At 48.1% G+C, this 25351-nt stretch overlaps 1 protein-coding gene across 7 annotated transcripts in view; it reads right to left on the minus strand.

Annotated features, from left to right (window-relative positions):
- The window catches only part of USP40 (ubiquitin specific peptidase 40), a 703484-nt gene that overhangs the window by 305532 nt on the left and 372601 nt on the right, over positions 1-25351 (minus strand). For 5 of the 7 annotated variants that reach the window (XM_086956273.1, XM_086956267.1, XM_086956274.1 and 2 more), the window contains 2 exons: positions 12694-12730; positions 11868-11935 (listed from right to left, as the gene is read on the minus strand). In XM_086956273.1, coding sequence (XP_086812399.1) covers positions 11868-11935; positions 12694-12730 — 105 coding nt within the window. The remainder of the gene's footprint in view (positions 1-11867; positions 11936-12693; positions 12731-25351) is intronic. The other 2 variants (XM_086956270.1, XM_086956272.1) reach the window with 1 other exon arrangement.

Below are 25351 nucleotides of genomic sequence, written 5' to 3' on the forward strand. Positions count from 1 at the left end.
GTGAGCTAAAGCTTATACCTCTGGCCGTGTGGTGTTCGCGTATGCGAGCCGCCAGTGGTTCCATTGCAATGGCGAACAGCAGTGGTGATAATGGGCAGCCCTGTCTCGTTCTACGAGTGATTGGAAACTTTTCCGAGATTAGCCCATTAACTCTGATTCTGGCCAGAGGCTCTGTATAGAATAGCTTAATGCGCTGTATGAAGAGTGTGCTAAACCCCATGCGCGCCAAGACGCGAAAGAGATATGGCCACTCGAGGGAGTCGAATGCCTTCGTTTTGTCTCAAAAAAACGCTGCAGCATGTGTTTTGGGGTGCAAGTAATGTAGGACCGAAAAAATCGTTCTGAGATTATGTGCCGTTGATCTTCCGGGTATAAACCCCGATGGATCCAGTAAAGCCACCATCGGAAGGAGAGGTTGAAGTCTATCAGCCAATACCTTTGCGTAGATTTTGAGATCTACATTTATGAGCGACAACGGCCGGTACGAATCCAGCGCGGCCTCATCCTGGTCTGGTTTTAAAAGTGTTATAAGTAGAGCTTTCCGCATTGAATCGGGCAAGATTTCGGGCTCTAATGCCTCTTCATACACAGCATGGAGTTGTGGGGCAAGTTCTTCTGCAAAAGATTTATAGAAGGCGGTAGCAAGGCCATCAGGCCCAGGGGCCTTACTCAGTGGCAAGCCTTTGATTACCAATTTAAAATCCTCCGCTGTTATTGACTGATCCATATACCTGCGATGCGCGTCATTGAACCACACCAGTGCAACTGAGTCTAGGAACGCCTGCATATTGTCTGGGCAGTTGGACTGTGTGGCTGTGTATAATTCAGCGTAGTAGTTCCGGAAGGCCTCTAAGACCTCTGCTAGCCCCGTCACCGTTTCTCCAGTACCTGCCCGGATCGTGTGGACGTAGGGTATGGAGTGGGTCTTGTGTATCATGGTGGCTAATGTAAGACCCGGTCTGTCACCCTCCCCGTAACTGCGAGCCTGTGCATATTTTCCCATGAACTTAAGTTCTCTTTGGGCCTCTTCCGCATAGTCCAACAGTTTCGTTTTGAAGTCAGTTGCTACCTGTGGGCTTGCCTCGGCATAAAATTCTTGTTCTAGTGCTCTAATCTGTGTCTCTAGCTGCGCTATGATGCCTCTGATGGCTTTGAGTACCCCAGCCTGTCTCGCTATGCACTTGCCACGGATCACCACTTTGAATGCGTACCACAGTGTGGCCTGTGTGGAGACCGAGCCAGTGTTCAAGGTAAAGTAGTCTGTAATGTCGGTTCTTATTTCCTCTCTAAATGCATCATCCAGTAGAGCATGCTGCGGGAGACGCCAGCTGAATGCCCTACGTGGCTGATCTGGAAGGGCCAGCGTTAATAAGCAGGGGGCATGGTCAGATAGGGAGCGGGCAAGATGTCGCGTGTCTACTGTCCATGTGGCAACATCAGCAGACACTAGCCAAAAGTCAAGTTGTGACCAAGCCAAGTGCTGACTCGAGACGTATGTCCCCTCCCTAGCATCTAGGTGCCTGTGTCTCCATATGTCGATAAGGTGTCCCTCGTCCATAAGATCTCGTAATGTTCGGCTAGCAGCAGGGTGTAGCGGCCTAGACGTTTCCTTCCTATCTAACGTGTCATTAAGCACCGCATTGAAGTCCCCTCCCCAAATAAGGGTGGTACAATTGAGAGCCATAATCTTTGACCAGATCTCTCGGAAGAAATCAGGGGAGTCAACATTCGGACCATACACAGCCACCAAAAGTATAGATTTACCACCAAGCAAGCCACGAAGCAGTATGTATCTTCCCTCCGGGTCCACCCTCACCTCCCGTTCCCTCCAGTCCAACTCCTTACGGATGAGTATAGCCACCCCACGCGCATAGTTAGAGTAAATCGCAGAATGTACATCTGCCCATCTGCTGTGTTTCAGACGTGGTGATGGTTGTGTGTTGAGGTGGGTCTCCTGTAAGAAACAGATGTCTATGCTATGTCGTGTTAGATACGTGTGCACTAGTCTAGCTTTACGTCCATCATTTAAGCCCCGCACATTCCAGGTAAGGATATTAAATTGAGTATTATGTGTACCTATCTAAGCGCTCAAACACAATGACTATCCTTCTCCTCCCAGTATGTGTATGACATGCGTGAGAAGGAGTAGTTTCTGTCCTGTAACTCCAGTTCTGTAGTAGGGGTATCTCTGTTATAGTCATAATCTAGTGAATAGTCCCGCCCATGTGCGTGGAGCCCGGCAATCAAAAATAATCTCTTAAGTTGTCAAAAATAATGCAGAAACTGCAAGACACTTAAGAGAGAATTTAAAGACAAATAATGCAGCCTATATCCACAGGCTACACTGTCCAGTACTTCAACTAGAAATTCCACCAAAACACACCACACACAGCACAGCCTGCTAGTTTCTACCATAGAGAAACTTGCCTCCCCCAGTCAAAGACTCAGGAATGATAGAGAGGAAGGTAGGGACAGACAAGCCCCATAGGCTGCCATTATGTGGCTTAAATAGGATACTGTGCCTTTAAGAGAACTTTCCAGAACTTCTCCCAGTATTCCAGAATGCATAGCAGGTCCCTCTACTTTCAGTTCTTTTTGAAGGCGAAGCACGCCAGACCTGTCGCATTCTTTACATGATGAAAAATCTCCACCGGGGAGGAGGGCGGGCGCTTAGGACTATAACAGAGATACCCCTACTACAGAACTGGAGTTACAGGACAGAAACTACTCCTTCTGTAGTAGGGGATCTCTGTGTATAGTCATAATCTAGTGAATAGAATGGCAAGCCCATCCCCACACCAAAGCGGCGGTGGAGAAAAATACATAACGCCACTACTGTGCGAACAAATTCCGCAGCGAAGCCTGCCCAACCTGAGCGTCTGCCCTGGCGTCAGTGTCCAGGCAGTAATGCTTAGCAAAGGTATGAACCGACTTCCAAGTGGCTGCCTTGCAGATTTCAGCAATCGGCACGTTACGGAGCAGAGCCGTCGTGGCAGCTTTGCCCCTGGTGGAATGAGCCTTAGGCTTACCTCCTAAGGTCTTATTAGCTTTCTGATAACACAATTGTATGCAGGACACAATCCACCGAGAGATGGACTGCTTAGAGGTCGCAAGACCCGTCCTGACCGATCCATAATTGATAAACAACTGGTCAGACCTACGAATATCTTTGGTTTTATCCAGATAAAATTTCAACACCCTCCTCACATCCAGGGAATGGAGAGACCTCTCCGCTGGGGATGAAGGGTTCTGAAAAAACGTAGGCAAAGTTATAGTCTGGTTGACATGAAAATCAGAAATAACCTTGGGAAGAAATTTAGGGTGAGTACGCATAACAACCTTAGCAGCATGAAATACAGTATAAGGTTCATTACAACACAACGCCTGAATTTCACTCACCCTGCGGGCCGATGTAATGGCCACGAGGAACGCCGCCTTCCAGGACAGGTGCTGCAACGAAGCCTTATGAATAGGTTCAAAAGGCTCCTTCATCAATCTGGACAGCACCACATTCAATTCCCATGAAGGCGAGGGAAGCCTGACAGGAGGGAATACTTTCTTCAAACCTTCCAGAAAATCTTTGATCACAGGGATCTGGAAAAAGGAAGTCTGTGAAGGGCATTTCCTGTAGGCAGTCAATGCAGCAAGATGTACCTTAATGGAATGGACATTAAGGCCAGACTGCGCCAAATGTAAAAGGTAAGGAAGGATGACATCTTCCTTGCAGGTCGTAGGATCATGGTTCTTAGACTGGCACCAGATACAAAACCTCTTCCACTTGTAAGCATATGAAGTCCGAGTGGAAGGTCTCTTAGACTCCTTCAGTATGTCCATGCAATCATCGGGCAGATTCAGATGGCCATATTGCACTATCTCAGGAGCCATGCCGCCAAACTCAAAGACGAGAGGTTGGGGTGTAACATCCGTCCCCCGAACTTCGTGAGAAGGTCCGGCCTGCACGGCAACCGAATGTGAGGAAGGAGAGACCGGTGAAGTAGGTCCGTGAACCACCACTGCCTGGGCCACTCCGGGGCGATGAGTATCATCCGAGCTCTGGACCGGGCCAGCTTGATGAGCACCGCCGGAATCAGGGGAATGGGAGGAAAGGCGTACAGAAAGCTGTTCGTCCAGTCGATCCATAACGCATTCCCCAGCGTCCCTTGCTGGAAGTACCTGGAGGCGAAGTCTCTGCACTTGCTGTTTTCGGCGGTGGCGAACAAATCTACGTCTGGAGTTCCCCACCTTGCGAAGACTTCTCCTAGTACTTCGTCGTTTATGACCCATTCGTGGTTTTCCTGAACCAGTCTGCTCAGTGCGTCTGCCTGAACATTCTGCACACCTGGAAGATGGGTGGCCGTTATCGTCAGTCCTCTGGCTAGGAGCCAGTGCCAGATCGTCTGCGCCTCCTGTGACAGAGTGCGTGATCTCAAGCCCCCCTGCTTGTTGAGGTAATACATCGTGGTGGTATTGTCCGTCTGTACAAGCAGAGAGTTGGTCTGGAAGGCCGGAAGAAAGGCCTTCAGCGCCAAGTGAACAGCCCCGAGTTCCAGGAAATTGATGTGATACGTGGCCTCCATCGGTGACCTCGTGCCTTGAATCTGTAGAGTCCCGGAGTGCGCTCCCCATCCCAGAAGAGACGCATCCGTCACGACAGTCTGTGTGGGAATGTCCTTGTGAAAGGGAACCCCCCTGAGGAGATTCCCCGCCGAACACCACCACTTCAGAGACTGAAGAGCATGCAGCGACAGTCGGATCTTGTCGTCCCAAGATCCTTTCCTCTGATCCCACTGGTCCTCCAAGCACTCCTGCAACGGTCTCATGTGCAGCCGTGCGTGTGGCGTCAGGAAGATACAAGAGGCCATCGATCCCAGTAGAGAAGACACCGTCCTCACCGTTGTAGATGGAGTCGTCATAAGAGCCTGAGCCTTCCGAAGGAGTGATAATCGTCGCTCTTCCGAAGGAGACACGCTTGCTGACAGCGTATTGATGGAGGCTCTAAGTACTGTATGCATTGGACCGGAGTCGGGACAGACTTGGCCATGTTGATGTGCAGCCCCAGCTTGTTCAAGAGAACGCACGTCTTCTGGAAGTGTGCTCGCGCTTCCGAGAAGGAGGATGCCTTGATCAACCAATCGTCCAAGTACGGGTAGACGAACACCTTGTTCTTCCTCAGGTGCGCTGCTACCACCGCCATGCACTTTGAGAACGTTCTCGGCGCAGACTTCAGTCCGAATGGGAGTACTGTGTATTGATAGTGATTGGTGCCGACTTGGAACCGCAGGAACTTCCTGTGTTTGTGTGCAATGGGCACATGGAAGTAAGCATCCTGTAGGTCTATGGCGCATAGCCAATCTCCCTGTTGCAACTGAGGGTAAATCTGATGCAACGACAGCATGCGAAACATTTCTCTGCGAATCCATTTGTTTGCCTGTCGCAAATCCAGAATGGGCCTGAACTCGTTCTTGTCCTTCTTGCGAACCAGAAAGAACCGGGAGTACAGACCTCTTCTCTCTGAGACAGAGGTACGTCTTCTATCGCCCTTTTCCTCAACAGGATATCTGCTTCCGCCTGAAGCTCGCGCAGCTGAAACTGCGAGCTGACTGGGGGAATTGCCGGAGGAGGGCTGGTGAACCGCAGACTGTATCCATTGCAAACAATATTCAGCACCCACTTGTCCTGAGTAATTTTTCTCCACTCTGCCAGAAAAAATTGAATGCTTCCCCCTACCGGAGTGGGTAACGGATCCGGGGGAAGTAAGTTCCTAGGGCCTAGACCCAGCCTGGCCCTTGGGCGCTGGGGCCGACTGCTGGCCACCTCTGCCCCTCTGGCGCTTCTGGAAGGGCTTACGGAACTGGTGTTGCTGTTGCGATTGCCCCGAAGCCTGTCCCCGTCCTCGGCCTTGTCCGCCGAACCGCCGTTGGAAGGGGCGGTACTGCTTTTTGGTCTCTTTAGGCTTCTCCAGGCCCACAGCCGTTAGCGTCTCGGCCTCCGCCTTCATGCGGGCCATTTCATCGTCCGCATGCTTCCCGAAGAGTGTCTCACCGGAGAACGGCAGATTGGCCACCCTCTGCTGTGCGTCCGGTTTCAGGGACGTAAGCCGGAGCCATGCGTGGCGCCGTTGGTTGACTGTGGCAAAATCCGTGAGCAGCCAACAGGGAAGAGTCCGCTGCCGCGCTGATAATCTGGTTGGCCACCAGCATCCCCTCACTCAGTACTTCCATGAAGTCTTCACGCTGCTCCCGAGGTAAATGCTCCGCAAAGCGCTCGAGGGAGTCCCAGAGGGCGCGGTCGTATCGGCCCAACAGCGCCGTTGCACTCGCCGCTTTCATGGAGGTAGCGGAAATTCCACAGACTTTTCGCCCCGCCGAATCCATCCACCTTGACTCCTTATCCGGGGGAACCGTGGAGGACGGAGTGGTGGCATGCTGCTTGCGGGCCGCCGTCACAATGACAGAGTCAGGCGGAGGCTCCGTTCTCAAAAAGGCCGGATCCGAGTCGGGAGCCCGGTACTTCTTTAGTAATCTTGATGGAGCCGCCTTCGTCACCGCAGGGGTGAGAAACAGAGCCATAGCCGGTTCTTCCAGGCCCGGCACCAGAGGTAGGAGAGGACGAGACAGGTGCTTTTGATGTAAAGTCTCAAAGATGACTGACGTCTTCGGAGTAGGCACCGTCAGGGATATGCCCAACTTCGCAGCGCCCCTCAACAGGACGTCATGGAACGCCACCAGGTCATCTATCGGGGACACTCGTGTCCGGCGACCCCGATAGGGTAGGGGAATAATCCCTGGTCCCAGAGGACCTCTTGTGCGAGCGAGATTCGCGCCTCCTACGGCGGTGTCTCGACCTCGTGGATGATCTGCGTCGCGATCTCTCCTTCCTCCCAGAGCGAGAGCGAGACCTGCCCGCTCGTGGCCGCTCCTTCGGTTTACGTGGAGGGGTCTTACTCGGTTCCTCACGGGGTTTCGTCGGTTCCTCCCGGGGCTTCGGTTTTGGGGTCCCCTTAGGAGGAACAGGCAGGGACGGCAGGGAAGTGGACCTCGGAGGAGGAACCTTCGGCTGCGGGGTGGGCCCATGCGGAGGGACCGGAGGTGGAGGAGGGTCTCCTGAAGGCAGCGGAGGTTTGGGTGGAGGGTCCTCCTTAGGCACAGGGGGAGGAGTGGGAGTCCTGGGCCGAGATGGAGTGTACACCTCAGAGTACACCGAGCCCGGTGACCCTTTAGGCGAAGGGTGCGTGGAGCCAGCCCCATCAGCCGGTGACCGCTTCCTCTTGCGTCCTCCACTTGAAGCAGCGTGACTTCTGGGACTAGAGTCCCTCTTGCGTCGTTTCGGAGAGGCTGACCGACTCCTGTACGCAGAGCGACGCTTTTCCGGCGTCGAACGCCGTTTCCTCGACTCCGGCGTCGATCGCCGTCTCCTCGGCGTCGACCCTCTTTTCCTCGGCGTCGATCGTCGACTCCTCGACGTCGATCTCTTCTTCCGCGACGTCGTACGCCGCCTTCTCGACGTCGAGCGTTCCGTCTTCGTCGACGAACGTCGCCGTCTTCTTGATGCTCTCGAGCCCCTCGACGTCGACCGGTGCCTCGACGCTGATCGACGGAGTCGCCTCGACGGCGATCGACGGTGTCGCCTCGACGGCGAGCGCCGATGCCGCTTCGACGGCGAGCGCCGATGCCTGTCACTACGTCTCCGGCGTCGGTAAGAAGACCTCGACGAAGACGATGACGTCGACGGTGGCTTCGACGGCGACTTCTCCATGATCTTCGACGTCGAGCCGTCACGCCGTCTCAACCCGGAGCCCCGGGGAGAAGGGGAGCACACCGCCGTCATCCCTCTCGACGTCTATGCAATCGACGTCGACGGAGACCGGGACTGTTTGCTGGACTTCCTGCCTCCGGGGAGCCCCCCAGAGGCCTCAGCAGAGGCAGAGGGAGCCTTCCCAACCTGCCCAGACCCACCTGCAGCCTGCAGACGCCTCTCCTCAAGGCCAGAAAGCCTGATCTTCATCCTGTCCCTCAGAGTCCGAGGAGTAAACTTCTGGCAGATGGTACAATCCTCAGGGACATGATCCTCAGGGAGGCACACGATGCAGACATCATGGGGGTCAGTCTTGGCCTTCTTCCTCCCACATGCTGGGCACTGAACAAACAGGCCAGGCATTTTAGGGTCCTAAAACGCCTAAAACAGCACAAAAAAGGAGGAGAAAACACCAAGAATTAAACTGCAACACTTTTAGAATTCAAAAGTGCCAAAAAAATCCAATAAACCCTTGAAAAAAGGGAGAGCTCAATGCCAGGGTCCTGTAAGCAGGAGCCGGAAAAAAGAACTGAAAGTAGAGGGACCTGCTATGCATTCTGGGATACTGGGAGAAGTTCTGGAAAGTTCTCTTAAAGGCACAGTATCCTATTTAAGCCACATAATGGCAGCCTATGGGGCTTGTCTGTCCCTACCTTCCTCTCTATCATTCCTGAGTCTTTGACTGGGGGAGGCAAGTTTCTCTATGGTAGAAACTAGCAGGCTGTGCTGTGTGTGGTGTTTTTTGGTGGAATTTCTAGTTGAAGTACTGGACAGTGTAGCCTGTGGATATAGGCTGCATTATTTGTCTTTAAATTCTCTCTTAAGTGTCTTGCAGTTTCTGCATTATTTTTGACAACTTAAGAGATTATTTTTGATTGCCGGGGTCCACGCACATGGGCGGGACTATTCACTAGATTATGACTATACTCAGAGATCCCCTACTACAGAATGTAGGTATTGGAAAAGACAACCAGTCAACAATAAACTCCCCAACAATCCCCAGCCTCCCCCCACCCACTCCAACCCCCCCAAACAGGTTGTGTCAAATCCCCCCCAAATCCACTACAAGAGTAGATCATATAGAACAGTGGGTACCACCCCTCGGAGGCACGGCAGCACACGCGTACAATTCCGTTTGCACAGGGTGGCTGAGGAAATATTTATACGCATCAGCAGGACTTTAAACAGCATTTATATGTGTGTACTATCTCCAAAATCGAGAAGTGCGGTTGACGCACGGACAGCTACCTCAAAAACAGAAAATAAACATGTCTAACAAAGACTGAGGTGTAAACTACAAGACCCCAGGGGGCATTGTGGAAGAGGAGCATTTCAAACATTTGGCTAACACTGGCAATACGTGGGCAAGCGTCAATCATTGTCACTTAAATGACCATGTCAGTAGTCGTTTTCTGCCCTGACTCTTTCGCTTTAGAGCCACAGACGTGTTTGGCGAATTTGAGTGCAGATTTAGCATCTGTGAAGTAGTGAGACGTGCCATCGTAAGATACATTTAGCTTGGCGGGATATAACAGTGAATAAGGTATCTCCGCCTGAAGCAGTAATTTTTGGGCCTGTAGGAATTCACGCCGTGCCGCCTGCACCAGTGGCGTAAAGTCAGGATAAAAGGAAATGGTGTTGATGGTGTTACCTTGATGCACAATCTTCCGTTTTTCCCTCGCCAGACGCAGCATCAGATCTCGATCTTGATAGTTAAGGAGTTTGGCGAGGATGGGCCTGGGCGTACCTCCCACCGACGGTTTCGGGCCCAGTGCCCTGTGTGCACGCTCCACTGCGAACACAGGGGAGAGGTGGGGATCGAAGATGGCATGAAGGAGCTCTGTCACAAATACCTCCATTTTGGATATGGCCGTCGTCTCTGGAATTCCAGTTATACGGACGTTGTTGCGTCTGGAGCGCGCTTCCAAATCGTCATTCTTAGCACGTAGGATCTCCAGTTGTTTATTCATGCTTGAGAGATGTTTTTTTGTTTCTTGTTGAAACTCATGGTGTTCTGTGTGACGATTTTCCAAGCAATCCAGTCGCGTCTCATGAGTGGTGACCTGGGATTTTACTGCGTCGAGCTGAGAGGTCAGGTTATTCAGTTTAGTGTCTATGCTGCGTAAGCTGGAGCGCACCTCCATCATGAGTGCACGGATGTCCACCACCTGGCTATCATCTAGCGCATCTCCTCCGGTAGCCTCGGGGATCACTGGGTCTAGGACGGCCTGCTTAACCGACCGTTTATTCTCAAATGTTATTTTGGGTTGCTTATTGTCATTTATCCCCATGCCGGCTGGTCGCCGTAGGCGTTATCTCCACCCGGTGTATGGAATCTGGATTCAGCAAAATGCCCAGTTTTTACCCGGTGGAGAGTGGCAGCACAAACTACAGTCGCCCACCTCCGTTCTTTTGTCGCAGGTTCCTGCCGTGTTTCACCAGTCCCGAATTCGAAATGGCGGCAGCAGACAGACAAGTAAGGCCTAGGCAGCCAGCAGTATCCTACCAGCAGCGCCCCTTGATCGCATATGGCGTGACATGGCGCAGCAACGATGATGTGGCATCCAGTGCAAAATCGCGCAAGTGCCGGTGTAGTCGGTCACACTTAAGCCAGGTCTGAAGTAGTGTGCGCTCTCCCCAGGACATCAGACACGCCCACGCCAGAAATCGCAGCCAGCAACAGCGACCTGGAGTCTGTATGGTTCCGTATTCACAATTAAAACCGTCCCCTGTTGCACTGATCACTTAAATGAGACCAAAGGAGGTGTGAAGGGTCGCTACAGGGGTCCCCGGCAGTGCCGAGCCTCCGCGGGAGCCGACCTGTCCCTCCGGGCGCGCTAGTCCGCAGCACATAAAATGGCGCACACCACAGATCTCACCGGGTCTCCAGGCATCCCCACCCAAGCATTGCAGCCGCAAATCCAGTATGGGTCATCTCGGTTGAGCAATAGGGTCTAGGGTCGTGGCCAGACGAGCATGGTGTAAGCTCTGCCACCCCCGTGTATGGATTGCGGCATCTCCGCGACAGGCCTACACAGCCCCGGCCTCGAGTGTTGTTCGCCAGCCCAGATCCGCAGTCCGCGTCCCGGCCCGCCGGCAGACCCGCCTCGGCGCCAGCAGATCGTCGCAGTAGATACCCGCCACCAGCACCAAAGTCCACAAAATTTCAGCGGCAGCTGCCCAAAGGTGTCCGCACCTCTTCGGAATTTGTTTTTGTCCGCAGTTCTGCGTTTTAACAGGATTAAAGCAGGATTATTGTCCCAGGTGGCGGAGCTCGCTTAGGAAGCGGCCATCTCGCTGCCTGGCTAGCCACGCCCCCGTCTACTGGTTATACTTGAGAGACTAGTTTGATAGTTTCTGGGGAAGCCTGGTGAAACACAAGGCCACTTCTTCCATGCTGGGTGAATCATACTACTACTTCTTTACTTCTGTGGTGAGGTCCACTACTACCTACTTGTCACTCACTGGAGAAGCACAAGGCTATTATGTCCCTCCTGGAGAAGCACAGGGGATCTGGTCATTTGTTGGCCATGCGTCCTGCATGTTTAATGATGCACAACACAGCTACTTTTGCGCTCTTATGATTTCTCTCAATGGTGCAGCACAAGGCTACTTATACCACTTTGGTGAAGCAAAAGAACTACTTGTCAAAAGTGAAACACAAAAGTACTTTCTTTTTTTTTCTTTAGTGAAATGCACGTCTGCTTGACTCTGGTGATGCACAAGACTGTGATTTCTGAAGTGCAAGGCTTGCTTAATAGTGAAGAACAAAACATCATGGTTCCAACCCTTGAAGGACATGCCTTTCCCTCTCCAAGGAAGATAAAGGTGATCTTTCAGTCTCTTGCAAAGCGATGGGTGAGCTTTACCCTCAAAGTAACAGCAAGGGAATCTACAGAGTTCCAAACTGTTTTCTAAGTGCAACCTAGGAAGCACAGTCATAATGAATGGGGATGTCAGGTGGCAATACTTGGTCTTTTTTCTAAATAAAGTACAAACATGTGGGTGAGAAATAAATATTAAGGTGCAACTATGATGGAGATGGTTATAAATAATTTAATTGCTTGTCATACCACCTCATCCAAGGGTTCGCTAGCTTCATAGCACCAGTCCATCTTCCTCAAATGCCATCCATCGTCACCTGCAGAAATGTAATAGAGAACACAAGGAGGGAATTACTACACTGAAAATGTCACACAGTGACAGCGAAAACAGAATGAACAAAGGTGACAACCAATCATGGCAGAATAGACAGGAAGATGATAACAGCGGATAACCGAATGAGGGATGATGCCAAAAACTAAATATGGAAGAAGAAGGCAACCACAAAATACAGGTAGGAAAACAGATTAAAAAGGGACGATGACCATGAGAACTAAAAGGTGACAACTTAAATATGACCTGTAAGCATCAACAGCAGCAGAAGGGGATAGGTGACAACTTCAAATATAATAGGTGTAAAATGGTAAGAACTGAAACAGAACTACTGGACAGCATAGAAAAATGACAACTGAAAACAGAAGGTATGAATGAGTCAACATTTACTGAAAAAATGAAATCTGGTAAATGAAGACAGCTGACAATGACACCAGACAAACACATCCATACATAAATACACCCAATCCACAAAAAGTCACATCACATGCAAAAATTAAGGCGAAATATACACTTCACTTTTCAAACACAGTGAGGCAGAAACACACATATCACTCATTACACAGCGTATTTTGTACTTCATTAGGTTGGTTACGTATGCTTGGAGATTTCTGCCCATGTCAATGAAGGACTGGATAAGGTACCGTCCACAATCCACCAGAATCCAGAAAGTAAACTTAATAAAAACGATATGGACTCTCCACTATCTCCTTCCCAACCACTATTAGAGCAACTGAGACTAACCTGATAATCCAGCCTTTGCCAGCATCATCTCCAGACACTAGAAGTAAGCATAAACCAGCAGTCAGTAAGGATAAGGACTAACAAAATAAGGGTGCATATAAGTTGGGGGCTGCATTGTTAAGTGTCAGTGTGGCATGTGACCAAATAGGAGTGTTCGCACTTGGGAGATAATAAATTTCCCTCCTTCAAAGTAAACACTGGAACTCATTTGCTGCCTTGGGATGTCTGATAATATGACAAATAAAGAGGAGATGATGAGTGGGGCAAGACCAACAAGCCCCTTACACCCACAACATGTTTATAGTATTGCATGACATACTTAAAGAATGGAGCCCCTACGAGCTTCTAAAGGAGGAAGACTTCATTACTTAAAGTCTGAGAATCATCAATTGAGAGTGGTCTATCTTTCCTGATAAAGGAATGGTCAAGGTAGCACCACCTTAGAATTAAAAATTATCTAGCTGTTGTAGCGGAAAGTTTTAATTGGATTAAGGACTCGGAGGGGAGGATAAGGCTTAACTTTCTTCACTGTTGTTCACCAGAAGTCTTTAACATTATAAGATTTCAACATTAAACTACATTTCCCATAGGTCCTTAAGAAAAAAGAAACCAGTCCATCTAATCAAGATACTGCACTTCATATAATAATCCCTGGAGACTCTGTCTCCTTCTTTCTTCCTGCGAACATAGCTGCTTTTCCAAAATTCACTTGTTTATTGGGTTCTGCTCCTGAGAAAGAAATTATTGTGTAAGAGGTCTGTTTTCAGATGATTAGGATTTAAATATCAATCTAGAGATTGGAAATATCAACTTAAACATGTCAAAAGATAAACCGTAATAAATCATCATATGCATGAATTACACACATTTAAAATACCAGCGCATACTGAAAGTCTCATATTTCGTTGGGTGGGTCTGCTAACCATGTTAGAAGACTGGATGGGGCAATCCTCACCTCCATGTCCTTAATGGAATTGAAACTTTTCGCTACGATAGCTAGGAAATGTTTCATTTTATGGCTGGACCAAGAGGCGAAGATAAGGCAAGTTCAAATCTTTTCCTTCACTAGAGTTGCCAGATTTGAGACTGGTTTAAAGTCAACCCTTTTAAAAGCAGAATCTGATGACTAGTCTGCTGTATTAAGGAAGTCCTCTAGTCTAGCTCCCAGTGAAAAGGCTTTATAAGCCATGGCCCCTCTCACAGAGTGAGCTCCAAACCAGGAGATATCAATGCCAGTCTCTTGCGTCATCCATCTGACCCACCTGGCAATAGTAGAGGAAGAATCCGCTTTATGAAGTTTAGTGACAGTGATAAACAATTGCCTCTCTCCGCAAGGATGAAGGTCCTCTGTCATAGCCTAATATGCCTTTATTGCTTTAACATTGAATAGTTTTGGAAAAATCTGGAAAAGCTGTGTATGACGCAATATTTGAAATACTCTGAACAATATGGAGAGTCACCCCTTCAGGTGAATACTCTATCTGTTATATCCAACGCTCGTTTATCCGAGACCACTCGGCAGGAAATCAAGGACAATTAGGTGGCTAACTCTGCCGATAGTTGCTTCCTCTACAGGTTTTCATTCGAAGGCCATGATTTGCGAAAATACAGAATCTTATTTATGCCCCATAAAGTGGAAAATATGACCTTGGGAGGGACCAATAACCTAATGCCCCTCAGGCGCTTGCAGACTAAAGGGTGTTCCCCAACTGGGTGACCATCTGGCGGCAAATGGCCTGCTGAAATAGCCAATCTAAATGTATTTATTGACCTATAGGCCAAACCTTACGGGGCCAGAGACGGCAGAAAATTCAAGACGGGACCAAAGACCACCCCCGAGGAATCCACTTGGTGTTGGAGACCCCAATCCTACCATCTAGACAAGGCAGAACGGTATCTTATTTGGGCTATCTGCCGCGGCTTTGGCTAGAAAAGAGTCAGCCTCTTGTTAAATGCCTGAGACTTTCCACTGATCCCAATAATCCTCCAGGCCATGAGAAAAAGGGGGCCTGCTAGGACAAGGTGATGAGGGTTGCCTTGAGGATCCTGGAAGAGATACGGAAATATGGGTAGAGAATTGGAAAATCCCAAGAAAGTTCCATCAGAGCTGGAAATCAGACTTGAGACATACAAAACTGGGTGAAAACTACCAGATCTGCCCGTTTTCTCCGAACTTGTGTGGCTAACCTCATTATCATCTCAAATGGTGGAAGCGCATACCCTGCTGCAATCTTGGAGAAACGTGTCTATTGACATGGCGTTGGGGTCCAGTTGCCAACTAATACCTGTCCAGGTGGCAATCCATCCGAGAGACAAGCATATCAATGGAAAAGGGGCCCCACCTGTCCTGAATCAGCTGAAACATTTGCAGGTGTAGTTTACACAGGCTGACATCCAATGCCAGGAGTGCCAGTTTGCCACTTGATTGGACCTGCCAGAGAAGTTAAGTGTTCTGCTCACACTGAGATCTGGGTGGCTAGGCAACAATTCCACGATGTTCGAGGAAGATCCGATCTACTTTTCGACTTCTTTCCTCCCGGGAGGTTGATGTAGTGCACCGCCGCAAAATTGTCTATCTTGAGAAGGACAGACTACAACATTTGACTTCAAAAGAACCTGCCATCAATTCCAGGCAGTTTATGTGGCGGATTTGTTCTGCGGAAGACTATTTTCCGCCTGTGGCAATTTCCCCACAGTGAGCTCCCAACATGAGCTGCTGGCATCCGATTCTATGACATGGTTGGGTTGGAAAACCCACCACTGCAGCTCCTCCTGGGCCTCCGAGAGGGGAACTGATTGGTAATAGGTAAGACCCAGCTGTAGATGGGAAATCTTCAGGTGTTGTAATGCTTAATAGAGGACCGGGCCTGGGAGATGGCCTGTATCGAGGATGAGACGAGTTCCACGATTCGTGCTAACGTAGCAATATCTGTGGTCTGGACATCGTTTTTCTGATCTTGTGTTTTATCTTGATCAATTTGCAAGATGGGAAACTGAGGGTAGCTTTGACAGAGTCTATTACAAACCCCAGGCTTTGCAGAGATTGGGATGGAGGAGCGGGAGTAATTCTTCTCATTGACCACAGACAGAGAGATTCCAGTAGGTCAATAGTCATTTGCAAGTGTTTGAACAGGCGTGATGGGAATTAGTTATGATCAGGATATCATGCAGGTAGACTATCAACAGCACTCCCCGAACTCTCAAATGTTCGACTACTGGTTTTAATACCTTGCTAAAACATCATGGAGCAGAAGATAGACTGAAAGGAAGGGAGGTGAACTCGAATATTTGTCACTTCCATTGGAATTGTAAAAAGTGTCAGTGAGGAGGAAAGATGGATATCACCAGGTAGGCGTTCTTCAGGTCCAGGCAGCCCTCTCCCATCACTCACTTGCAAATGATCCTGAGAAGATGGATACCCTCCAACTGGAAGTGATAGTAAGCAAGCCATTTGTTGGATTATTTTAGGTTTATAACTGGACTTTGGCATCCGTCCCTCTTTTCCACCAGGAAAGGTTGCTGAGGAAACACGAGGTAAATAGGAAGGTCAGAACAATAGCACCCTCCTCCAAGAGCAGCCTGATTTTTAGCTCTATCAATTCTGATTGGTCCAGCAAGAAAACCAGAGGTTTTGCTCTGTGTGGTTGAGAGGGAAACACCATAGAATTCTATCTGAAACCTTTTACGTTTTAGTGGACCTACACATCTGAAGAATTTTGCAGAAAATTCACCAACTGACCCCCAAGCTTTACCCCTCAGAATTAGTTCTGTACCATCAACTTGAGAGTTTCTGTAGTCACGGGTGCCGCTGGAACCACCTCTGGCAACCCGGCAACAGGGGTAGGTCCTCTTTGAATAGAAGTTTCAAAATTTTGAGGAGCCTTGCCATTGACCATGACGGGAGTTCACACCTCTAGCAGAGGCTTGATGAAAGGCGCAGCTGGTCGAGCGCCCTCTACCACGGCTGGCAAAAACCTAGGGGGTAAATATGCCTTTGATTGATGTTTGGGCCTTGTCTAAAGCATTGAAAGTATTGAACAACTTTCCCAACTGCCAAATAAATGGGTCCCCAAAGAGGCTGCCCTGGGCTACAGGAGGGACCGCCTCCAAAAGCAGACAGCTCCCCCAGTTTCGGATCTATTTCAATCAGGAGCGAGCTATGTCGCTTTGTCGAGATCACACAGCTGGCGTTCCAGAGGACAAGTATGGACCTTTGGGCCCAGCTGGGCAAGGCCTAAGGGGAGACTAGGGATCCAGAATCCTTAGCATCTTCCCTCATGTGCAGTATCTTGTTGGGGCTCCTGTCATGTCCAGAAGCTTACCTGGCATGAGCGCAAGGACTGATCTATGCCTTTCTGGGATCACAGACACATTTTGCCAGAAAAGTGGCCGTCTTGGTGTCTACATTCTGGGACTGAGGGCCACTTTACCCTCCAAACATGGCCTAGTGCATTCGGTACATAGGCAGCTCCTTACCTCCTGGTCTAGGGATTTTTGGAATCTGCCCACTATGTAGGGGACCACCTTGGGTGCTGGGCACCAATCCACTGAACGTGGATGTAAAAGGTCATCTGGGTCTAACATGTCAGAGTCAGAGGGCATGGAAGCAGTGTCTGGCTTGGGATCACTGGACTGCAAGGGACTGGCCACAAGGTGCCATGGCCTGCTAAGGTCCCCATCTACGTCAGAGGTGTTGGGAGAGTAATCTCCATCCCCAGGGTAAATGTGGTAGAGGGAGAAGATGATAGTACTAGAGGTACTAGGAACCTGAGAATCAGGATGGAGGGTTTGCAAGTCCATAAAGGCCTTTTTAGGGCATGCAAAGGTGGCAAGATCGACTCCTGGGACGTCTGCGCTCTTGCACTTACCATCTAGGTTGGGTGTAGCCGGCTGCCCTAAAGATTTGGAGGCCAGGGGCCCAGAAGCTTCTTCCCTCTGCTCGAATGCCAGGTGTATTGCACCGTAGTGATCAAAGAGGGGGAGAAGGAAAATCCGTGATCCCACCAAGTTCCTTGGCTTCAGTTACTGTTAATCAAAAAGAGGGGGAGGGGGGATCACTTGTCCTGTGTAACCTGGGTACAGTTCTAACTAGAATGACCCTTGTTTAAAAGACCCTCATACACGTGCAATCATGGTGGTATGGGCGGTGTATCTTGATTCTCCGCCTTTGTTTACACGTCTGTGCAGAATCACGGGGTCAGTTGGTATGCACCCTCCACCCGGAGGAGAACACCCTAGGTTAAAACAGTAGTGATCAGTGATTTTTGGTGAGGTGACAGTGCTCTAATTAAAAGCAATCCAATCTTGCCGGGAAAGAGATAACTTTATTAGTCGGGATTGAATTGGCAATGGAGGATACGGTTGAATACGTGTAAGAAGAATTATTAGGATTCATACATATTCAATCCTCCTGTGTACAAAGATGGTCGACATGTTTCAGCCTTTGTCGCCCAAGGGGTCGGTGCGGCTTTCTTCAGGACCAGGTGAGTTCGGTGAAAGAGGTGGCTAAGGCCTACTCTCTATTGTCGGTCGAAAATGGACCTTCCTTTGGTTTTTTTGTAACTTTCCTCGGGTACCCAGAGGCTTGGAAGAGGGGCTCCTTGCAGCTCCGCTCGAAAAACCCGCAGCTTGTGCTGTCTCTGCCTCTCGCGGTCCCGGATGCACCTGCAGTTGCATAATTTTCCTCTCAAAGGACGCCAGCACCTCTGAAACAGCCTTAAAAATGGAGGCATTCAAGGCAGAAAAAACTCTTGGCTTTTGCTAAGGAGCGCGCTGCACTGGAGAGCCTGGAAACCTTTGTTCCCCCTCCCGGTTGCATCAGATTTGCAACCAGACCGGCTCCCTCTTAAGATGCAGAGGGGCACCAGCCTGTGAAGAAAAGCCAGTGTGTACCCCTGAGCCTGAATACAGGCGGCGCGTGAAGACGTGCTGCAGTGGAGGAGTCGGATGCGGGTGATGGCTGCTACACGTGAGCGAGGTCCACTTCAGCCGCATCGTTTACAATGCCCCAGCAACCACTTCCCCTAATGAGGGCTAAAGTAAACCAGGTAAGATTAATAAGTAATTACCGCTACCAAAATAACGTAACCAAATGGTGAATATAAATGTTTGTACAATTTTAAAAGTATTACTTACTAAAATCTAAGGTTAAACAAGCCCGAGCTATACAACATAAGTCATCTGATAATGCTCCAAGCTATAGTAAATCTATAATTTATGCCCTTTTAAGAAAGGGTTTCTAAACTAAGATCTAAACAGCAAAGTCTTAGCCGAAATATAGGATATAAAACGAGTGTACTTATCTTGAAAGCAGCAACAAAAGAAGGAAGATAGCTGCATGTTACTGCCAGTGTTGCCAGATTTTGAGAACCGTCCCCAGCCAAAGCCGCTCAAGTATAAGCCTAAAATAAGCCCAATGCAGACCAACGCAGCCCAAAAAACAGCCCACAGTCGCAACTCACAAATTATGCAGAAATAGTCATTAGAAACCATTTTATGGATGAATGTAAATTCTATTTCATATACAGATAGTGGGAGGGGGTTAACTGGGCACCTGTGGAAAGAGAATAGCTTCCCCAAGTCTTTTCAACAGCTTGTTTAACATGTGTGTGTAACTTTCCTCTTAAGATGATTTTTTTCAAGTGTTTTCTTCATGCAAGTTTATTTTTCCTTAACTCCTTTTAACCAGCCTTTCTCCTAACCAAATGGCTGCAGTGTAATAGAAGAATCATTTTCAAAATAACTTTAGTTGATTCTCTTTTCCGATGTATAAATGGCCGAAGTTTAAGCAATTGCTATTTATAAGAGAAATAATTTAACCTGTTTGCGCTAAGAACACCTTTCAAGATAATTATTTGCACAAACAAAAGAAGAATATACATCAAAATAAAACACAGTGCTACGCTTCGATTACTTTTTAAAGACCTGTTCATTACTGTGCCCACAGTGTGTCACCGGTTCTCAGCGTCGCGGTTCACACTTCTGCTGCTGGCAACGCAAATTATAGCATGTAAGCAGTATGTAGACGGTGCCTCCTGCTCCTGTGTTTGGCCATTGCTCACCTGAAACTGCTTGCTAACAGGCCAGAGACAGGCTTCAAGAGTCAACCCATGCACTGAGCAGCACTGGGACATTGCAAATGCTGCTCAGACGCTACTACAGCCAGATCGTCCACTCTGCCCCCACAACACACGTGGAGGGCAGCGAATATGTTTTCCATCCTGGGAAGTGGCAATGTCTGCCTAGGGGCACAGCATGGGTGTGGGCTGAGGGATGGAAGGGGGCAAAGGTTTAGCAGTACTTGCAATACAAAAAATACCTTGCCTAGAGCCAGTCAAGCGCGCCACGCTCTGCCCCAGAGCATAAATGAAGGGTTGCGCCTCGACCAGAGGTGCTTCTCTGGTAAGGAACAATAAAGATGTTGCTAAATGGTCAATTAAACACACCCCGTTGTCACAGTGAAATGGCACCCTACATTATTCTATACAATGACATGAACACTGTAACAGGAAGTACTAATCTGTGTATACACCTAAATAAAGCACTCCCATTAACTCGCGGTCTAGTCAGCATGATAAAAAACAGCTAAAAAAAATAAATAGGGCTCACAGCATCTTCACGCGATAACAAGTTTCCACTGTATATTTTCGATCTTTCATTTAACGAAAAGCATCTGTAAAAAAATCACTAAACACCTGGCTCATGCAAGAATCTTTGTTTTACCTTACACTCTAGAGCAATGCGGACACATATGCATTACATGCCAAAGTGTACTGCAGAGCAACACATGGATTTGTTCCAAACATGTTTATTCACAACACAGCAACCTATTGTACGATCATAGTGTACTGTTTGCATTTATACAGAAAAACAAGCCTGCAGACCAGGATTGAATATGGCCCTTGAGTGGAACTGTACGTGTAGTAAACCACTAAGATGCCCTCGGGCAGGCTACCCCCTGGCTGCCCAGAACATTCTTTTTTAAGAAATTCGGAGGAAAGTCACAGGGTAATCAGTGGGAGCTGAGGGCTACACACAAGGTATATTTAATGAAGTATAGCGACATATTAAGGTTATCGCAATAGTCCATATCAAAAGCAGATATTTTCTGGCTTAATACTTAATTTACTTAGTTCGTTAATTCTAGGACTTGTAATCTTGGTGTAGTTCAGTTTGATCATTTGGATTAACACACCAGAACACAGTGATTAGTAAATAATGTGCAGAATCTTAGAAGTTGAATCAACTGTAGGGATTAAAGTGATAAACGTAGAGACTTTGGGGTCGGTTGGCACTGAATTTAGGAGCGGGTACAGGGTGGGGGAGTCGCACTGTGTGACAAGGAATGCACAGCGACTTTGCTCAGTATTAGGAAGGGGGCGGGGTGGGGGAGTCACGCTGGGTGACAGAGTATGCACAGTGACTTTGCTCAGTATTAGCAAGGGACTCATGTATGCAGGGCTTCGTGTAATTTAGGTGGGGCATGTAGTATTAAGGCTGCCTTCTCGCAGTATCCATGGAGGCCTGCGTTGCACTTAGAGGGATTCACAATATTCAAATAGTCGCTGGTGGAAATTTACATAGCACTGGGGGTTTGACAATATTTAGGTGCAGTTGCGTCTTTCTCCAATATAATATTCCTCACTTAGTGCTCCTCCCTTTTTATTCACAGCCCTCTTCTTTGAGGAAGATTTTTCCCCTCTTACCACATCAAGCTCGTGCCCTGATTGCACGCAGTACCATACTTAGTCGGGTAGACTATTGTAACGCTCTACTCCTTGGGTACCCTAAATTCCTGCTAGACAGGCTACAGCGGGTACAATCTGCCGCGGCTAAATTGGTATTAGGCTGGTCAAGGCGGACCTCTGCCTCTGGAGCACTCTCGGAGTTGCACTGGCTGCCCGTGACACAGAGAATTACATTTAAATCTCTGTGTCTATTATTTAAAGCCTTGCATGGAAAAGGCCCAATCTCCTTTCAGCAAATGTTTGAGTGGTATGTTCCGGGCAGAGAGCTCCGCTCCTCGAGAGGAATGTCAATAAAAGTACCACGCTTCAACAAAGTCAGGGCAGGGGGCAGAACATTTGGGGTGGCTGCAGCCAGGCTGTGGAACACTTTACCTCTTGAACTGCGGCAAAACAAGGAGTTGCTTGCGTTCAGAAAGAACCTTAAAACCTGGCTATTCCCTAAGAACTAGGCCTGCGCATTGATCCCCTCCTGTGTTGATATGGTCTCAGAGTTATCAGCGCCAAGATGCCGGTTAGGTGGTAGTGCGCTCTAGAAATTGTATAAATAATAAATAATAAATAAATAAATAATTCCACCCTCGTCAACATCATCAACCTTTCTGCCTCTCTGCTTACCGGGGCTGATTTCCAACTTCCATCGGTCTCCCGAAGTGGGACTCTTGAAGTCCAATTGCCGCATTGGATTTCCTCAGTGTCTCACTGTATCTCTATCACAGTGACGAGACTGTGTCAGTGTTAATGAGTAAATCCAGACACACTTCAATATCGCCTGCGCTGAGAGACCAACGTGAGCACGTGTCACCCCCAGCATTTAAGGTACCACGCGGGGGCTGGGCAAAATGATCCCCCAGGGCCGTCATTGGTAGCACTTTCGCGCGCTACAAGATCGACGGCCCTGGGGACCCGACATCGGCTCGCACACACTACTACCAAGCTAGGTGGTGGTGATCTCTGGTGCAGCGCTGCCCATGTGCAAGTGTTGCAGGAGTGCAGCGCTTGGCTGCACTTACAATTTCACAAATCACGTGTCGCTCGCGTTGACACATTCACTGACTCGTGATGATGGGAAGGTAGAGGGTGGGGTCAAGTGCGCAAAGGCAGGTCCTGATTGGCACTGTGTTGCACTGATGTTAGAGCGCGCTGCGCGCTCATTTGTCAATGACAATGGACCTTCTGCGCCATGATAGGCTCACGCCACGGACTTGGCGCCGCCCCAGCCAGAAAATTGCGCACACTGGCCTAATTCCAGCCCAAAAAGTAGCCCCTTGCCAGGTATGGGTTTTTTCCCGCACAATCGGGAAAAATGTCGCCCAATTGTGCGGGAAATAGTCCAATCTGGCAACACTGGTTACTGGGCAATATACTTGACTGACTGTTACATTTATTTATACATGTCATCTCAATGTGTTTTTATTTATTCAGTTTTCTCATTCCATAAGAATGTTCATGTAGAACGTTAAGTGTCTTTGTATCAGTTGCACTGGGAACCTTGCAGAGGCTCAGTGTATGTTGCTGTGCTGTCTATCCTACTACATTAAATTTTAATATTACTTATTGATTTCTGGAGTTCTTTTACTGACATTTTTAAAAGCTCTAAATTCTTCCTATTGTTGTTGCAGTGAGCGGGCAATACAACGATATTTGCATAATCTTAGCCTCAGTGTCTAATAAAATCTAGATTTTCTGCCCACCAGGCTGTGAAAAATCTACATTTTCCTCTCCAAGGGCGCAACCACCTGTGAAACAGCCTTAAAGTTTGAGGCATTCATGACTTTGCAAAACTGATCATCAATGGGGAGGTAGGTTACATCCTCGTCCTCCAAATAACTCTTCATACGGATGCTTGATCCTATATCATCGGGAGCAAATAATAGGGCCAGCCCTGTGACAGTTTACGGAAATTCGCCTACAAAGATAGAAAAATATATGCACACTGAAGGCGTGGGACCAACACCTTACGTTATATTGGGTTTTATTTCCTCCAAATGAGGCTAATTTATCCGCCCCACGGGTGTTATTCTTCAGACGATGGCTCTGCAATTATTTGTCAACAATAGTAAAAGAATTGAAAACGTCCCCCTTAACAGACTCCTTGTCAGACGCGCTTCACTCAGTCTGCCGATGAGTGAAATTGACACGCCAGCCCCTGGGACGCGCTAGGCGCGTTCAGTGCCCCCTAGTGGTCTGCTGACTGCACCGGGCACCAGAGCCTGCTATCTGAAGCGCCCGTGTAGGAGCGAGAGAGTTCTCGGGGCCACACTGAAGGGAAAACAAGTTAATGTACACAGAGGCAATTGAAAACACTGCAGCATGTAAACCAGCAGGGTTCCTACGTCCCCCACTCACTACGGCCGCAAAGAAGAGCACATTAAAGCCGAAATACCAGAGAATGTCAAAGGCAGTTATCAGTAGGCTGCTGGAGCAGTGAAGAAAGAGGGGGATAGAGAGTCTCCTCCCGGGATTATTATATGGAAGTGCAGCGTCCTGACTGGAGGGACTGTTTGTGTTTCCCCAAGGATTTATGGGAAATTCAGCTTATTGTTGAAGTCTTATAATTTCAAAGCCTGCGAATGAATAAAAGTGAAGAAAGTTAAGCCTAATCCTTGCTTCCGGGTCCTGACATAGAATTAGGACACATTTTAAGCCTCTGCTAAAAACCATGTGCGGAGTTCATCAGAAGAAAACGTAATTCATTGTAGGAGTACATCGTTTTCATAAAGTATTCAAACAAACAATGCCAAAATCGCAGGGAATTATACAGACGGTAGAGGAGTTCTTAAAGGTCAAGAAGCAATTAATGGTTATTAATCAAATTAATTTACAAAAAGGGTGCGCCCGCATCTTGAAAATCTTTTATCAGATCCAGTCAACCATATGTGCTCTGACGTAGACGCTGAAATTCCTTGATAATTCAGCAACGCCCCTTCTTTACTTCGATGATTACCACAATCTGCAGTTACGATCGGGTGGCAGAGAAGCATTAGGTACCCAGACTATATGTAATCACTAGTAAGGAAAATAATGGCTGGAGCTAGTACTGGGTCCTGATACTCTTCTCTCAAAAGCTTCTCGTCTAAAAACCAATAGATTTCTTGAAATAGTAACCACAGCATCTGAAGATTTGCTTTTCTCTACACTAATGGAGTAGAATTTACTATTACTGAAGGTGAGAAGACAATGCTGTTTTTAGTGGGACTTTTACTACTATGACTGAAAAATATAAGAACTTACCATGACAGCATGGTGTGATGCCTTATATGTTTGGAGGTGCGTATGCATGAGGTGGATTCCAAATTAGGATAAGGGAACCAGTATTAAGTAACTGCTCGAAAGTTTGGTGTTTGTAGTGACAAATCACTTATGTTTAAGGTGCTAATTTTCATTATGCATTATGCTATGTTATTGAAGGGACAATAATAATTTTTGGACAACAGATTTGACCACATAGGGATCCACCTATTTCTGAAATTGACACAAACAAGACATGGCTTTACATCACAATGCAGAAAAATGTTGACTTTTGAATACAAACTGTGTAGGTTCCCGATAGCACATTCTAGGGCATTCGTGTTTTTGGTCATGTGATAGGAAGATAAGAATACTTGTATACAATTTTAACTGATCCCTCCAGTGTAGAATTTCCCACCATCTCCACAGCTCCAAAAACAAGGACACAGGAGGTCACCTAGGACAAATGCTCCCTGGACTAGGAGCAAACTTGATGATAAACCATGCCACATAAATGTGGGTGAGAGTCCAGCATCCTATTAGGAAGTGACTTCCAATAATAATTTAGGGTCAAAACAAAAATCTAGAACACTGTTTTACATTAAAACTAGGACTGAAGCTGATCGAACACTCTGAAGGACTAGGGTGCTTTTGGTAGCTTTATTTGAATTTTTGGGACATGC

The sequence above is a fragment of the Lissotriton vulgaris genome, chromosome 2_1 (genome assembly GCF_964263255.1).
Source record: "Lissotriton vulgaris chromosome 2_1, aLisVul1.2, whole genome shotgun sequence".
In the NCBI taxonomy this organism is placed as follows: domain Eukaryota; kingdom Metazoa; phylum Chordata; class Amphibia; order Caudata; family Salamandridae; genus Lissotriton; species Lissotriton vulgaris.